Source organism: Babylonia areolata, chromosome 26 (genome assembly GCF_041734735.1).
Source record: "Babylonia areolata isolate BAREFJ2019XMU chromosome 26, ASM4173473v1, whole genome shotgun sequence".
Taxonomy (NCBI): Eukaryota; Metazoa; Mollusca; class Gastropoda; order Neogastropoda; family Buccinidae; genus Babylonia; species Babylonia areolata.
Genome location: NC_134901.1, coordinates 20260751 through 20279256, shown reverse-complemented (window position 1 = coordinate 20279256; position 18506 = coordinate 20260751). Strand labels below are relative to the sequence as shown.

Sequence of the window (18506 nt, the reverse complement as noted above, 5' to 3'; positions counted from 1 at the left end):
TTTTCACGATGAAGACAGATGGGTGAAAATTTAAGAGTGAAAAGGAAAAGTACACAGTCATTTCCTTGGGGGATCATCTGGCATTTTCATATACATGCATATACATATACAACTCTCTCTCCCTCTCTCTCTCTCTCTCTCTCTCTATATATATATATGTATGTGTGTGTGTGTGTGTGTGTGTGTGTGTGTGTGTGTCTTGTGTCTCCTCTTCTTACATCAAGAAAGTCAACCACCTACCTATTACCCACACTTCCACACATCTGTGTACAGACCCTGGCAATACAATAAACGCAAGAGACAAAGAGCACCAGAAACAAACCATTATCATTCTATGGTTTTTCCCCACATGGGTAACATGAAGTTCACATCTGCATTGTATCACAGAAAATCTGGCATTGCCTTTGCTCGATCAGGGCCAACATTGGAATTCTAACAGAAAAATCAGAACTGGTATCCTTCCAATGAAAAATTCAACACTTTTGGTCCAGTTCCAAATCTCTTTCTGTTTCACATCCAGAGTCTCTTTCACGTGATCATAATCTCTTTCATATAATCATGTCTGTTGAGTCATAATCATAATGTATGTACAAACTGTGTCATGATCATAATGTCTGACTGCACAAATGCTGTCACAATCATGCTTGTTTGCACAGTGTTGAGTCAAAATCATGTCACTGCACAAGTGGAATCATTATCATGTCTCACTGCAATGTCTGTTGGCACAAATGGTTTCATGTCTGTCAGCATATGTGGTGTCATGATCATGTCTGTCTGCAAAAGTAGCATCATAATCTTGTTTGCAAAATATGTGGGACTACACTTGTCTCTGGTTTATCTTTAGTATTTTGATACTTTGTATGTATTCTTTTTATCTATTTATTTTGTGTGTGTGTGTGTGTGGATGTGCATGTAAAAACGCTTTGAGCTCAACTGGACAAAATGCACAAAACACATTCTTCATCAGTTGTTGTCAAGGTTGTGAGCTAAAAAAAAAAAAAAAAGCATATGTCATTGTCCATAACATACACATTAAAATTGCAGAACACTATGACGAGATAATGAAGGCACTGTGGCAGATGAAAACAAATAAATATATATATATATATGACAAAAAAACCCCAATGTTTACCAAGTGTAAAGATGTGATTTTTTATGTGCTTTTGTTTGTCTGTGTGCGTGTGTGTGTGCGCGCGCGCATGCGCTCACGAGCGCGCGCATATTTGTGTGTAGGTGTGTACATTTTTTTTTGCATGTACATGCGTTTATGTATGTGCGTGTGAGCTCGCGTGTAAGCATGTAAGCACATATTGGTGGAATATATGTGAGTTTTGTGCATTTGTACGTGTAGATGTATGCACATGCACATATCTAACTACACTCTGTAAAACACAAGTCTCCACATGCATAGGTGCAGGTGCACTTCTGTGGATGAACAGATATAATCATGCATTCTTTGCATGTGTGCACAGTTATTTCTTAGTTCTTACGGCCAAGAAAAACTTTCCCATCATATCATGCTTTAACAACTTTCCCATCACATCATGCTTAGACATAGAATCATACTGGAAGACAATCTTGTGCACATGTTTGGTAAATTTGTTTACAACGACTACCAGAAATGTTTTTGCCAGAGAAGACAGTTCAATATTTCTGGTTCTGTTTTGTAAAGTGACTTTTGATCAATGTATGTGTGAGTGTGTGCGTGCATATGTGCATGTATGCACGTGTAAGTGAGAGTGTGTGTGCATGTGTTATAAACCCTGACAAGGTTTAACTGACAATGATTAATTCTGATCCCAATTCAATCACTCCCTAATAAACACTAACATTCAGTCTGCATCATCTTTTCCCAGACGACTTCGACTGGTTATAGGATTTCTTCTCGAAGACGTCAACATCTTCATCAGTTTCATTTGAAGACTCAGCAAACGAGCTGTCATCCTCTGCACGCAAGGGCACCAGCTCCACAGCCTCCGTGGATCTGGCTTTGAAAGGGTAAGGCTTCTGTCTTTGTCGTCGTTGTCGCCTGCGTTTTGATTTCTTGCTGCAGAGAGCCACTGCCAGCATCACGTTGATGCCGATGCTGATGGAGGTGACGACGCCAGCTGCCACAGCTACCCACTTCCATAGTCTGCGCAGACAGTGTGGTTTAAATCTTTCACCACCATGTTTCTTTGTGAAAATAGAAGTAGTGGAGTGATGGCCTAGAGGTAATGCGTCCACCTTGGAAGCGAGAGAATCTGAGTGCGTTGGTTCGAATCACGGTTCAGCCGCCGATATTTTCTCCCCCTCCACTAGACCTTGAGTGGTGGTCTGGACGCTAGTCATTCGGATGAGACGATAAACTGAGGTCCCGTGTGCAGCATGCATTTAGCGCACGTAAAAGAACCCACGGCAACAAAAGGGTTGTTCCTGGCCAAATTCTGTAGAAAAATCCACTTCAATAGGAAAAACAAAAAAAACTACACGCAGGAAAAAATACAAAAAAATGGGTGGCGCTGTAGTGTAGCGATGTGCTCTCCCTGGGGAGAGCAGCCCGAATTTCACAAAGATAAATCTGATGTGATAAAAAGAAATACAAATACAAATACAAAATCACTCCTCAGCGCCAAGTATTTTAGACCTGACGCTCTCAGTCAATACAAGAACAACACTGTGGACTTTTTCAGTAAAGAGGGGAATGTAAGTCAATTTCCTAATGCGCAGGAAAGTCGGATGCAGCTGTCAAGGTTGTTACAATGGGAAAATGGTCTGTTTAAAATGACCTCTTGATGTTGACTTAAGTCATCAATGGTGGTGGAAGTGTTGAACAGTATTTTGTTGAAGAAGCAGAAGAAGAAGAAAGGTTAGGACACAAGAACAACAAGATAGTGTGACACTAGCTGGCAAAGTGGCATTGGCCTACCGTCCTGTCTGAATGAACATCAGAAAAGGAGAATGCACAACCATGTAACCATAATGTGAAGTGACGAAGATAAACAGCACTATTTCAACCATACACATACACACACACATACATGTATACTGATCAAATATCACTAAAAAGTGGAAGACTGAATTAACAGATAGTTACAGTTTCAGTTTAATGGAGGTGTCAAAACAAGCTGACTGATCCACAACACACACTGCACCACATCTACTATAAATAAAAATCTAAATATTTTTCAAAAAAACAAACGGGAATCACATTCTTTAAGGATCACGTCAATCTGAGTAAATTCAAAGTATGCTCTGCTGAGATGTCAGGTTACACTGCATTGAAAGACATTGCACAGAGAGAGAGAGGGGGGGAGAGAGAGAAGGAGAGGGAGGAGGAGAGAGAGAGAGGAGAGAGGGGGAGGGAGTGAGAGAGGAGAGAGAGAGAAGGGGTGGGAAAGATGGAGGGGGAGAGAAAGAGGGAGAGCAGAGAGAGAGAAAGAAGAGAGGAGAACGGGGGGGAGATACAGAGAGAAAAGGGGGTGGAGGGAAAAAAAGAGACAGAGAGAAACAGAGAGAGAGGGAGAGAGAGAGAAATGGAGAAACAGAGAGAGGGAGAGAAAGGGAGAGAGGGAGGAGATAAAGACAGAAGAGAGGAGAGAGGGGGAGGGGAAGAGAGAGTGAGACAGACAGACAGAACAAAAAGAAATGTGGTGTCATCCCAAATCACCTATTCCAGATCACCTCTCACTACAATGGCTGTCCTGATTCACCTATTACCAGTCTGCCTGTATACCCATTTGCTCTGTGTGTGTATGTGCTTGAGAGAGAGAGACACAGACAGAGAGAGAGAGAGAGAGAGAGAGAGAGAGAGAGAGAGAGAAAAGCAACTTACAGCAACTGGTGTGTCTGATCAGGAACCAGTTTGTCCTTTTTTACTGCAGCAGTCAAAAGACACTGGCTTGCTGTGGGAAGAAAGTGCAAAAGTGATGTTTACATACATAATTTTTAGTATTTTTTATTTTTATTTTTTTAAGTCAGCACCACCAATAATGACAAAAGATAATGACTATAGTGGATACAATTTGTAAGCAACATTACCAATTTGCAGGACTGACAAAAACATGATATATGTATTATCATCATTACTTGTAAGAATGACTCATGGTTTAACATAACAAAAATGTGTCCTTGCAACAGCAAGATGTTTACATTTCAAAATGTACATATGAACAGTTCATTCAATTCAAAATGAAACAATTTAAAACTCTCGAAACTTTAATACTTTAAAACCAAAACTTGACACAGTCCTTTAAAAAAAAAAAAAAAAAAAAAAAAAAAAAAAATATATATATATATATATATATATATATATATATCCAATAAAAACACGCGAAAAAAAAAAAAGAAGAAAGGAAAGGTCTACAAGACTCACTTGTGATATACACTTAAAGGGGAAAAAAAGAAGATAATAATAATGAAACTTGTAAAAATTAGTTTGTTGAAATGTGTCCTCCATTCAGGCTAAAAAATGGGTAAAAAAATGGCCTCTATTCAATATTATAATCATACAAAGCTTCCCGTCAAAAAAAATGTAAATAAAATAAAAAGGTTCCATGCAGATTCGAAACCAAAGATATTCAAATCAAGAATGACATGGCTTGGACAATGACATTACAAAATGAACATTTGAGCATGTTCTTTTAGTGGAATCAATCAACAACAGTAATCAAATAGATAACACCATTTAAATCATGTTATTTTGGTATATCTTGGGCATTTAAGAAATCTGAGGTCAAGGACACATTCCCATCACTTCAAACACCTGCAAAATGTGTCTGTTTTTAATAGATCTGCAGAGATCCATATTCGACAAGCTCTTTGCACTCACTGAGAAACTACGACAGCGTCCATTCAATTTCTCTACTCTGTTCATTCTAGTTACTTCAGTATCCACTTTAAAACATTCATATGCAGTAAACGAGTCAATAATCATTGAAGAAATTCTTTTGATTTGGTGGTAAAGGAGACGTTGCCACCACGTCAGGCTTTGCAACATGTTCTGTCAAGATCTGCACAGACCAGTGTAGACAAGGCTGACCTGAACTCCGTGAAACAGTCAATTCAAATTTTTTTTATATGTTCATTCTAGTTGATTCAGTGTCCACTTTAGAATAGTTATATGCAGTAAACAAGGCAATAATGTAGTTAGCGTCACTGTATGTGCTCTGTCCAGAATTTGTATATCTTTGCTTTTAATTGCGAACAAGAAAAACGAGGTCATGGCGCCTTCTTATCACACACTGCCTGCATCTGGGCAGCTGCAAAGGGGTAACAGTGTTTTTGGAATCCGGATCGAGCATTAACGAAATAAACCATTAGTAACTTGGAAATGTGGCTAAATTCGGGAGATATTCAACTTATTATTGGTATGACTGTGAAGATTTTTTTTTCACACTATGTTCAAGCCAAATTTGGTATTGGTAGACTTAGTATTTCCAGAGAAAATGGCAATGTTAAAGTTTACCACGGACACACACACACACACACACACACAACCAAACACTGGATTATAACACAGACTCACTTTGTTTACACAAGCGAGTCAAAAAACCCACCTGTTTCAAAAACAAACAAATCAGCATCCCAGTTCTATCACCTAGTGACTCCAGTAACACAAAATGACAAAAAAACAGAAACCTGGATACTCCCTAAAAAAACTCACCCACCTTTGAGGTAGTCAGCATTGCCTGTGGTGTTAGAGCACAGGCCAGAGACATGGTGACAGAAACACTCGTGGGGGCAGTCACACCGCTTCTGACAGCCCTCACCATACCATCCATACCCACACTCTGAAATGAAAATGACACAATGGATGTTTTTGGGGTTATTTTCCCCTGAAATTACGTTTAATCTAACATACAACACCATAACCCACTAATGCAGATCCAACAGGAGTCTGATTCCAGTTCTGTGAAAACACCAGTCCACCCAGACAATTCAAAAACAAACTGTTAACATCCTTACTAAAGTACCAGCATCACAAATATGTATGACAGTCAGTCATGTCCGACGATGGCCACCAGAACAGCAGAGGAGGCAACTGCTGTCCCAACTATCTGGGCTAGAATTGGATTATAAAGGAGAGTGTCTCGCCCAAGTTACAACCCCACTCTCTCGGCCAAGAGGGTTCTAGGTAAGTCGGCATTGGGATGGTTCCCAAAGGCCAACTAACCCCCAAGGCTGCAGAACTAAGCATCTCAAATAAGACAATATCAATCCCTTAAATCAAAACTTGCACAAACTGAACAGCACAACTCAAATGTCAAAGTATTTTCGTTCTGTTTATCATCCATTCTCCCATACTTGTTTCACAGTGTGTGCCGGTGTAGCCTGGCCTGCAGTGACAGACCCCTGACGCCGGATCACAGGTGGCGCTGTTTCGGCACTGACACGTCCCCGAACAGTTGATGCCAAACTTTCCCTCCTCACACCGCTGAGAGCAGTCGGCCCCCCTCCTGCCTGCATCACACAGGCAGCCACCTGAAATCACACGTAGTGTCACTGAGACATATATTAAGGTGCAATTAATTACCAATAAGTAATGACCAAAATATCAATGATAATGATCATCATGAAGTCAGTTTTTCATGGAGAATGTTTTTTTTTATGAGCATAGTAATGGGAAACATCAGGTGGTGTTACTAAGACATGTGTAATGTGAAATGAATTACCAAGAAACAATGACATGAATATTAATGACAATAATAATGAAGTCACTTTTTAATGGTGAAAGAATGTTTTTGTTAGCATAACGACATAAATATCCAAATGACTAGACGCTCAGTTTGATTTCCCAGTCAAACTTTGGAGGAAGGGTGATAGCAGGATTTGAACCCACACCCTCATGGACTCTGTACTGGCAGATGAGCGTCTTAACCATTCTGCCACCTTCCTCAACAAAGAAATGACAACATTAGAAAAGAAAAACAACACCCACCTTAATAATGTCTATATTCATAAGATATGATTGTATGTCCATGTTTAATTACATATTGATTTACATCCATCTTGTAACTGTAATCACTGCATGTACATGAGTGTGTTTGTTGTATATGTGTGGTGCATTTCAAGTCCACATTAAAAACATATATACATGTCTATGACTGTGGTTATTGTTTGCGAGGTTTACTTTAACATTTAAAAGATTTTATGCCTTTGATATACAAATACTGAATGACTTGAATAACATCTTCTCATCTCATCTTCTGAGTGACAGATGTCTTCATCATTCACAATGGACTTTCATGAGGAATGAAATGAATGATTGTTCATTCTCGTGTACTGTTCACACAACAAATTAATTTATCCTAGCGGAAATGATAAAGCAATCTGTTTTCTTTCACACTACAAATTAACTTCTCTTAGTGGAGATGATAAAGCATTCTGTGTTCTGTCCCTACCTTCCAGGCAGCGTCCGTGACGAGAGCAGTGTCGGGGACAGGCCAGGACCTCGCAGGCCTCACCCTTCCAAGGGGGACGACACAGGCAGCGACCCGACACGCACCGACCGTGGTCAGAGCAGGCAGGGTCCGGTGCACACTGCACTGCGTGCACACACAGGATGGTGGACACCTGTCTGGCGCAGTTCCACGTCGAGTTGACGCTGGGGACATTGTGCAAACAGTGGTCAATCAGTTTTGTATTTGTATTTCTTTTTATCACAACAGATTTCTCTCTGTGAAATTCGGGCTGCTGTCCCCAGGTAGAGCGCATCGCTACACTACAGCGCCACCCATTTTTTTGGTATTTTTTCCTGCAGTGCAGTTTTATTTGTTTTTTTCCTATCGAAGTGGATTTTTCTACAGAATTTTGCCAGGAACAACCTTTTTGTTGCCGTGGGTTCTTTTACGTACACTAAGTGCATGCTGCACATGGGACCTCGCTTTATCGTCTCATCCGAATGACTAGCGTCCAGACCACCACTCAAGGTCTAGTGGAGGGGGAGAATATATTGGCGGCTGAGCCTTTATTCGAACCAGCACGCTCCGATTCTCTCGCTTCCTAGGCAGACGTGTTACCTCTAGGCCATCACTCCACATGGATTTGGTAGTAAGTTCATGTTAAACACCCCTTGAGTGCCACAGGAAAGGAAATTTCCGTCCCCTTACGGTGTGTTCAAAGAGAAAGGTGCACAATTTCTGTCTGCGTCACTGCAGGAATTATCTTTTCTCGAAATCATTACCGGTAAATTCATGTGAAACTGTCATAACTAGATAAAGCGTTAATTTTCCTTTTCATTCAGGAATGCACAGTTAGTATGCTTGATTTTTTTTTTTTTTTTTTTTAATTATTATTCCCCTCCAAGATCAAATTCTTGGAAAATAGTTGTCACTGAGCATAAAATAGGCTTGGTATTGAAAGGGTTAATATGCATTTCATCAATACCTATACACATACATATACACATATAGTAATAAATAGATGGTTGTCATTCCAAATACAACATTCTTGCAAATCTAGTTGCTCCAGCTGAACTGGACAAACAGAACAAGTAACCCGAATCCCCACTGGGACTCAACCAAGAATTGATGAGAAGGATGAATGATTGTGTCTGTGTCATGCCACAAACTGGCCTCAGGATTCACACTGTTCAAAGGCAAACATTCTCCATTCTGGACATACTGTCAAAGACTTAAACAGTCAAACTCAAAAGCAGAATACAACACATAAACACACATACACACACGCTCAAACACACACAGAGAAATGACACAGTTGACTCACCAAGCGTCAGAAGGATAGTTGACAACAGTCCCATTCACAACACTGGTCGCTGATCCTCCACCATCCAAATTAATTGCATTCACAAAACCCAGCTCTTTGAGGATGGTGGCAAGTTCATACAAATCCACTCTGCACAACAAATGAAAAATACACCATAAAAAAAAGCATACCGTCATCATCAGCAACCAATCTCAAGAATGCAAATAGCTAATATTACCAACCTTTGGAATGTAAACAGCTAATACAACCAACCTTAGGAATGTAAACAACAAATTGTTAATACAACCAACATCAGGAGTGTAAACAGTCAATACAACCAACCTTATGAATGTGAACAATTAATACAACCAAAGGAATAAAAATAGCTAACACAACCAATCATAGGAATGTAAACAGCTAATACAACCAAATTTACAAATGTGAACAGCTAATACAACCAACCTTATGAATGTAAACAGATAATACAACCAACCTCAGGAATGTTAACAGCTAATATAACCAATCTTTGAAATGTAAACAGCTGATACAATCAGTCTCAGGAATGTAAACAGTTAATACAACTCATAAATACCCATATGTGAGTGTGTGCATGTGTGCATGCATGTGTGTGTGTGTGTGTGTGTGTGTGTGTGTGGCTCTCACACACTAGATCTGCAAGGCACACAGAAACCCATATGAACTGACAGTGTAGCTAAACACATGAATGACAAACAAGTTATAAAAATACAACCAATCACATGAATGCTTGTGCGAGTGGAGTGTATGTGTGGCTCTCACACACCGGACTCGTAAGCCACGCACAGAAGCCCAAAAGAACTAACAGTGTAAAACTATCCAACCACATACCACATAAATACAAACAACTTTAACAAGTCATAAAAACAATCCAGCCATATGACCATGGCTCACGACAGCAATCTGGTGTCATTCCCATTCATTTATCACTGATTTGCCTATCACTACATTGGTGATCCCAATTCACCAATTCCCAGTTTGCCTATGCATTCAATTGCTCTGTGTATGTGTATGTGTATGTGTTTTCGAGAGACAGACAGAGACAGAAGAGAGACAGCAACAGGGAAAGAGAGAGAGAGAGTGAAAGAGAGAGAGAGAATAGGTGAAACAGGAACAGCAGGTAGACAAAAACCAGGAAAGAAACAGTCCAACTCTCAAGAGGCCACTGAGAGTGGCAGTACGCTGAAACAAATTATGAGATGCACCCGCTCCACCAGTCTCACCCTTGCTTGTCCGTCTTGCCGTCCACCTGCACCATAAGGACCCTCCCCTGGGCATCGTGACCCACCGCTGTGCGTGCTGACACCACACTGATGAACCGGTCCAGTGTTCCTGTACACACACACGCACACGCACACACACACAACTCAATTGCTATGGATCTATGGTCTGACAATTGAAATATTCTGACTTTGACTTACACACACACACACACACACACACACACACACACTGCCTGGCTAGTCTTGCATGTAAAACACACACACACACACGCACAGACACACACACACACACACACACACACACACACTGCCTAGCTAGTCTTGCATGTAAAACGGACACACCTCTTTGTCTTGACTGCTTATTAAAACCTTCGCTGCTGCTGATGAGACAGCTTATCAGTGAAGGACTGTTACTTCATTGAGATCATGGAGGAGTTTACAGGTCTGTATCAGTCAACATTTGTTTTATTTTTCTTTTAACTTTTCCCTTTTGGGATTGCATTATTGTTTTTCAGCAAAATTAATGACACCATTGATAAGTAAACCAAAAGAAATTAGTACGTTTCACACTAATGCCACTCTGATCTCATTTCACCAGGGTTCAACAGTCAAGGGGTTAAGTCATGAAATGTTACTGTGGTGACTAAGTGAACAAACAATCTGGCACGGTAGCATGGGTTAATGTCTCAACTCTCGCAAGGACCAACATATTTCCGCACACCCCAACCCACCCCCCACCTCCCCAATCAAAATGGTCAAAAATTGATGACAAGACTCCAAGGACTAAACCACACAGTGACAGTGACAGTTACCTGTCTCCTCTGTATCAGGACACTCCATGTCCCTGCTGGTGTCCACGTACACCTCCCCGTCACGCAGCAGCCACACCACACCACCCACCAGCTGCTCAAACTGCAGCGTCACCAACTCAATCTCTGACAGGTATCTGAAAATAATACAACTACTACTACTACTACTACTAATGATGATAATAATCATAATCATAATCAAAACGGATAGTTATTCGGCACTCTATCCTGAAAACTGTGCGATATGTTTCACAAAACAAGTATCATTCAGAACACATTTTATCTATGTTGGTGGTTACATATGTATAAATAGAATGTATCTAGCAAACTGTACAAACACATAAACACAATGCACACAATGATACATGTCTACATATAAACACAATCAAACATACATAAATACATATCCGCGACCCTCCCCACACAAGCATACACATACACAAGCACACACGTTTTGCACATGCATCCATATGTGTACACAAACACATGTGTATACTCTTAAAAATCAAACAGAAGATAGTGGAAGAAAACAAGTACTGATAAATAACTCTTATCCGCTAATCATAATATTGATGAAAGAACTGGAATTGTCCATAATGATTATAATGTATATTGCACCGAAAATGAGTTTTGAGATTTTTTTAACAACTTTTTTTTTGTTTGTTTGTTTTTGTTTGTTTGGGGTTTTTTTTGCTGCCCCATCATCTGCACTGTTTCAGTGGCATTACTCCCATGCCGCTCATTTAGATTCCCCCATACATGGCCACACCCGGGTTCGTCCTTCGCAGTTCCAGCGTCGGCAGTCCAAAGGGAACCATCGATGTTAGGTCACCAGGAGGCCACACACCAGAAGAGACCCTGCACTGCTGCTGAGTCACTTCGGTGGTGTACAGTGGTGCCTGTTCTGTTTTGACATACTTAGGACACCACCTACTAAGCCCCCTACTAACGACAATAATGGCTTAGTCGCGGAGCCAGACTGAGTGAGCGTCCCTCCCAGAGTGGAGACCGCCACCACGTCCCTCAAACAACAGCTCCCCATGAATATGCCGACACTGACGACATTGACAGGACTCACCCAAAGCACGGAAGTGGAGGGGCATCGAAACTGAGGTCACCATGAGAGTAGGGCATGAAAGGCCACAGACTTTGAGACTATTTTGTTTATATTGATGACGATGAAGGAGGAGGAGGATGACGATGATGATGACAATGTTGCTATGGAGGTCCATTTTGGTTTGGGACTGCGTGACAAGGCTGTACTCTATGCTTCCCGTCATAATGATATCCCAGTGTTAACCAGGCCCAAGAGATACAGACACTTGCAGTGTTGGTCAGGTAATTAGAGCAACACACCCAAAGACGCATCCTTGAAGTGGATGACACTCGACTGTGTGGTCCCAATCTCCCCATTTAAGCCCACAGCACACTCAACTCTGGGTAGGAGCTGGCCACGGGCCGAAAAACCCACCTCCACTGGGATTCGAACCCACGTCCTCCCAGCCGTCAGTCCGCGACGCTAACCACTTCGCCACGGCGGCTGGTTATTTTTTGAACAACTTGCCGAAGCTGTAAAGTCGTGATGAAGCCAGGGAAATATTTGATATTTTGACAGATTGTTATTAGGGTTGTAAAAACAAGGAATGATGATCAATATGAGCTGCTTTAGCTGCATGATTTCCAGCACATAACATTTGCTTTAACAACCCCTACCCCCACCTCCACATCCTCACCACCTGTGTTTTGGGTTTAGTTCTTGTAGTTTTTAATCATTTCAAATCAGCAGGAATCACAAATGAGCCATAAAGGTTTTGCCTCCTCTTCTCTGATATACTAGAAATATGATCCTTTTATCAATCAATAAGACTGCCAAAAATACAATTATTACAAAAATTGCAATTTTCTTATCAGCCATCAGTATTGTGACAGGTATTAAGTTCTGTACCACAAGCAATCAGCAAGAAGAGGAAAATGAAGAAAAATACCAACCCTGTGAAAATCTGTCCCTGTTTCGTGATCCCAAAGTGAGCATTCTGTAAGCCCTGCGAATCCTGCACAAGCCTCCCATCACTGACGATATTGCCTGCACACATTGTTTCTAACACATAGAACACTTCACAACATTTGATGCATGACCACACCCACCACATAAAACTGAAATACTATCTCAACTAACAAACAGAAAACAGAACACTTGAAGCAAAACGCAGCGACTGAAGCATAACCAAACCCAACACAAAGCGATTAAATTAATCATGTGCCTTCCTGTGTACTTAACTTTACTTCTATTTCAAATCTAATGCATGCAGCTGCAAAAAGAGGGTGTGCACCTCAGCAGGCATGAATTTAATCACATATCTATGACTAGGTTTTTAACATTCCATGTTGGTTTTATGCAATCTCACATTTTTATACTGAAATTATATATGTGCATGCGACATGAAATGTACAGGAGAGGGAAGGAAATGGGGATGGAGGAAAAGGAAACGTTCAATTTTTTCTAGGAATAAGGCATTATTAAAATCATTATATCTGGGCTTTTCAATGAGATGTGGAGTAACTTATGAAGTAACGAAAAACATCAATGTCATGATAATGGCCACTTTTGTCATAGCATTCACAGGTATTTAAAAAAAAAATCCAGACATTGAATTTATAACTGCAAGCCTAAATGTATGGCCAGGGCGACTGCACTTCTCAGGCCAACAATGTACTGAGCAGATGTGGTTTTCATGCAATGAATATGTACGACTTTTGAAAAGGTGTGCCTCTAGAAGAATGACTTCCAAGTTTGTGTAAATGATCATGTATGAATTTTAAAAAGGTGTGCCTCGAGAAGAATACTTCCAAGTTTGTTCATGTGTTTTTTGGGAAACAGTCTCCTTCCAGTGTCACAGTTTCAGGTGGCACACAGAATTCAGCTCAGAATAATGGCACCTGAAGAAGACAACCAAACTGATGTTTCAGTAACAGAAGTTACCAAAGACAAAGTAACCATGGTGAAGTCAGTGATCAAGGACAATGCCAGAATAACATACCAGGAGATACAGCAGGAACTGGGCATTTCATTGGGAAGCTTTGTATAATTCTGCATTATCAGCTTGGCATTGGCAAAAACATTGTGCCTGTTCAGTTCCTCACAACTTAACTAAAGAGCTCAAGACAGTCAGAGTAGAAAGGTGTATGCTGAGGAATTCAAAGGGAGACTTTCAAATCGTGTCTGGGAAATCCTGACTGGTGACAAAACATGGGTCTTTCAATACAATCCTAAAACCAAGCAACAGACAGTCGTGTAGGTCTTCCAGTCTGAGGACCCACCTGTAAATTTCAACAGACCAAGGAGTGCTGGCAAACAAATGGTGGTGTCTCTTCTCCAGATCTGGCCATACAGCCATGATACCACTTGAGGAAAGGGAGACAGTAACCTCCAATGGTATATCAAGGTCTTTGAGGAATTGTGCAAGTACCACCCACACACATGTACCCACAGTCTGCTGCTTCAACATCAGAATGCCAGCACTCACACTGTGGAAACAACTTTTGACTTTTTGGATGAAAAGAATATGAAGTTAGTAACTAATCTGTCTCACTTGCCATACCTTGCCCCATGTGACTAGTTTTTTTCCTTTCATCAAGGAACAGCTGAGGTGGAAAAGCTCCAGACCTCTGAAGATGGCTGAGCTCAGTCCTACACTACAGTGTTGTCTCCATCCCAGTCAATGTGACCGTGTCTTTGACATGTTGTTTGAGAAGATGACCAAAGGCACCAGGGCTGAGGGATGGTACTTTGAGAAATGGGACCAGTCTGCTTGCTGGTATGTGTTCTCAGAAAGCCATATTTCAAAACTTATTGAACAGCCCTCATATTTTATGTGATCATTCAATTTCACCTTATCAGGCAAGATCACCTTTATAAAATACTGCTAGCACACGCAAAAAAGAAAAAAAATTCTCCCAAGCTACACCTTGATTAGTTTTAATATCTCACTCATCAACAGTCATTTCTGTGAAGGTTTGAATTCAGAACAGAAAAAAGATAATAATTAATGTTAATTATTTGTTTCACTCTGAGAAGTGAACAGGAATTTTCCAACAATAATAAACCAGTGATTAAATATATAATATTCCTTCGAATTTGTACACATGTAAAAAACAAAACAAAAATATGTACTGACCAAGACATTCCCCAGAATGGGTGTCAAAGAAGCCAGCGTTTGCAGCAAACACACACTGGTTTTTACTGGCTGTCTCCTGTACTGTAGCTCTCACCCTTGGTGATTCTTCACATGATCCATGGTGCCTAGGCTCCAGAACTGAGAGAGTGCGCTGTGGGTTGTATACCCTCTGAAACCTGAACAGACAGGACAACCACTTTGGAAATTATTAGCATGAGAGAGTGAGAATGAGACAGAGAGAAAGACGGACAGTCAAAGAGTCACTGAGACAGACAGAAACAGAGAGACAAACAAACAAGAAAGAGACATAGTGAGAGGGACAGAAAATTTAACAATGCATCATATAATTAACAGGATGAATGAAGTATATTTTAGAAAAACAGACTTTCTTGTTTTGTAGTATGGGTAATTCTGGCATTTTATTTACTGGTATGTAAACAGCTTCACACACACACACACACACACACACACACACACACACACACACTCACACACACACATAAACTCACATGGTACACGTTTGTGTGTGTGTGTGTGTGTGTGTGTGTGTGTGCAACAATGCATGTATGTGCCTGTGCACATAAGTCTCTGTGTGTGTGTGTGTGTGTGTGTGTGTGTGTGTGTGTGTGTGTAAAAGAATACATGCCTATAGTATACATCAATTTAAGACAAATACTTGCGTGTGTGAGAGTGTGTGTGTGTGTGTTAAATATAGCTCACCTGAGAACAATGTTGCGCTTCATATAATAGTAGTCTCCAACTTCAGCCAGTTTGTGATGGATGTCAACAACCTGACTAAAATCGGAATGGTTGACGTGTGCCATGTATAAAGAGTAAGACGTGTTTCCATAGTAATTATGCTGGCATGTCTGGGAGTCAGGCTGGGTGTCACGGGAGCGACGACGAAATGGCCACTGCACATCATCATCCTCTGCCTCTGATGCACTGCAACAAATTGACCTGGGCTGAATACATGTTTTGATTTTTGACAATATTATATAACGAATATGGATTAGGCAGCTCAACAAAATATAACACTATATAATTTAACCTTCTAAGTACTTCATTATTTACCAACTTAAAAGTGAAAAGAAAACAGGACAGCTGCAGTGCATCAAAAAAGATAGTCCAGGAAAGCCCATGCCAGCAAACCTCAAGAGGACATTATTATTATTATTATTATTATTATTATTATTATTAATATGAGCATTTACGCCTAATCTTGAAAATAAGCCCTAGGCGTTTACAAATAGAACACATAAATATGTAAATATCAAAAAGGAAAAATTGAACACAAGATACCAAACATCATTAAAACTTATTCATCCCCACCCCACACACACAAACACACCCACAATACACGCAAGCACATGCCCACGCACACACACAAATCATAGTACACAATTGTAAATAGTACACAATCAAAATACAACCAACAAATTCTGGAACTATCAAAACCCACTCATTCACAAATAGTCATTTTAGTTCATACTGGAAAGGGATGAGCTGTTGAGAATTAATCAGGAGGGGAAAATATGGGTCTTTAGACTGGATCTGAAAGATTGCAGCAAAAGATGAGTGATGGAGAAGATGAGGAAGTTTATTCCAAAGAAAGAGGGGTTGGAATGAAAAACTGCATTGGCCATACGTTTTGGTTCAAGCATGGGGAATCCTAAGCATACGGGTGTCAGAAGAAGAGCGGAGTTGGCGTGAGGGTATGTAAGGATGAATGAGATCAGAAAGATTCTGTGGACCAGAAGCCTCAATGGACTTGAAACAAAGAGAGATGACTTTGTAAATTATATTATTTCTTGTACTGGGAGCCAGTGTAAAGCATGAAGGAGAGGAGAGACGTGATCAACTTTACAGGAACAAAAGACAAGACAAGCAGCATAGTTTTGGACTTTCTGAAGCCTGGCAATGTGGTAGCTGGGTGAACATCCACCTCATCTCCTGCCCTAGCTGTCACCACACATTCCATGCATGGATTGACAGCCTTATCAACCCTCTGTGCACCAACAGACTGTCTCTGCCCCTTCTAACCCAGGATGACAACAGTGGTCCTCGTCAACTTGACTGAATGAACACAAGCTGTCACACACACTGAAAAATTGCTGCACAATACTGATGCTTCAGAAAAAGTAGGTATGTAAGAGCCACCATGTAACAATGAAGAGTACTGATCAGTATATGTTCTATTCTTCAGTTGCTATAATTTGCAAGATGAAAAAAATAATTTACTACTGACCCTAGACAATAGAAAATATGCTAATCAACATTTTGCAAATTTGAAGGATATATTCAATCTGGAGTTAATCTCATAAAAACTTGAATTCTAAAAACAAAAATGGGACTCCTACATACAAGGAGTATGGTGAAAGTGAACTTGTTAAGTGAAAGAAAACAACTCTCCTTTTGTAAATGACATTGCACACACACACACACACACACACACACACACACACAGTGACACACACAATCTCTCTCCTCTTCTCTTTCTCTTCTTTCTGATGGTAATATATAATAACAGTTCACATACATATTATACTGAATCTGACAGTGGATTAGTAGGGTAAATGAATCACATCATCTAGCCATATGTAAAATAAAAACATTGTCCATGTACCATTATCTTTCTTATTCTTTTTCTACGAAGCAATAAACAGGTTCAGCAACTTCTGCTTTTCAAGTTTTAGTCAAGTATGAACCAATGAGTAATTATACTTTATTCAAATCTGTATGACAGTTACTAAAGGTCTAGAGTTAATAAATACACACAAGTAAAAACAAAAACCATGATAATTACCTTTTTGCTACTGTCACATTTAAACTGAAGATCCAAAGAGAAAAGATCTGGAACTTCAACAGCTCCATATGGAATGACCAGTTTTTCTTGTACTGTTTTTAGTAACGTTCCACTCTGGGAGCACATAACTACCAGTTAACCATGAGTTCTGGACAGTTATCTTAATGTAAAAAGGCCAGTGTTTTCACATGCCTCAGCTGGACGATGGCCTTATTTTAAAATCACATGGAACACATTATCCATTTCATTTGCTTCTTGATGAGAATTTGCATGCTGTTTTTCTTTTTAACTGGCAGGGTGAAAATGGGGAGGAAGGAAATTATGAAATATATATGACTTTGTTTTTGTTTTTGCTGTTGTTGTTTTATGTGTGTGTGTGTGTGTGGTGTTGTTGTTGTTTGTTTGTTTTACACTGGGTTGATGGTGGTTCTATCTTCTGTCCGACTAATATTTATCACCAAACCATTGACAAGTTACGCTCCGAGTGCTTTAATCACTGCATCATTTAGCATTCCAGAAAGTTCCGATTCCAGAGTGTTATGCACAGACTACCAACAGATGTGCAGTGCAGTCCGATTTATACTGAGCTATGACACTGACAAAAACCTTTCTGCATCATTCATGAAACGTTACCGTTTTACACTGATGGACTTCCGACAGAGTGTCGTCTGCCGTCTCTCATACAGACTTGAGAGTTATCTGCCCAGTATCTTTTTCCACAATTTCCCAACAGTTTGAGTATAATGATATTTCTAATTTATCCACAAAACTG

At 40.2% G+C, this 18506-nt stretch overlaps 1 protein-coding gene across 1 annotated transcript; it reads right to left on the bottom strand.

The window, feature by feature from the left end:
* Window positions 1-206: 206 nt before the first annotated feature.
* LOC143300533 (N-acetylglucosamine-1-phosphodiester alpha-N-acetylglucosaminidase-like) lies at window positions 207-18395 on the bottom strand. Its single transcript, XM_076614277.1, has 12 exons — window positions 17735-18395; window positions 15649-15873; window positions 14929-15104; window positions 12743-12836; window positions 10757-10890; window positions 9945-10053; window positions 8707-8835; window positions 7383-7585; window positions 6286-6462; window positions 5649-5771; window positions 3815-3884; window positions 207-2134 (listed from the first exon to the last, which is right to left on the bottom strand). Exons 1-12 carry the CDS (start codon window positions 17800-17802, stop codon window positions 1843-1845), a joined length of 1800 nt encoding a protein of 599 aa, XP_076470392.1. The 5' UTR covers window positions 17803-18395; the 3' UTR covers window positions 207-1842.
* Window positions 18396-18506: the final 111 nt, after the last annotated feature.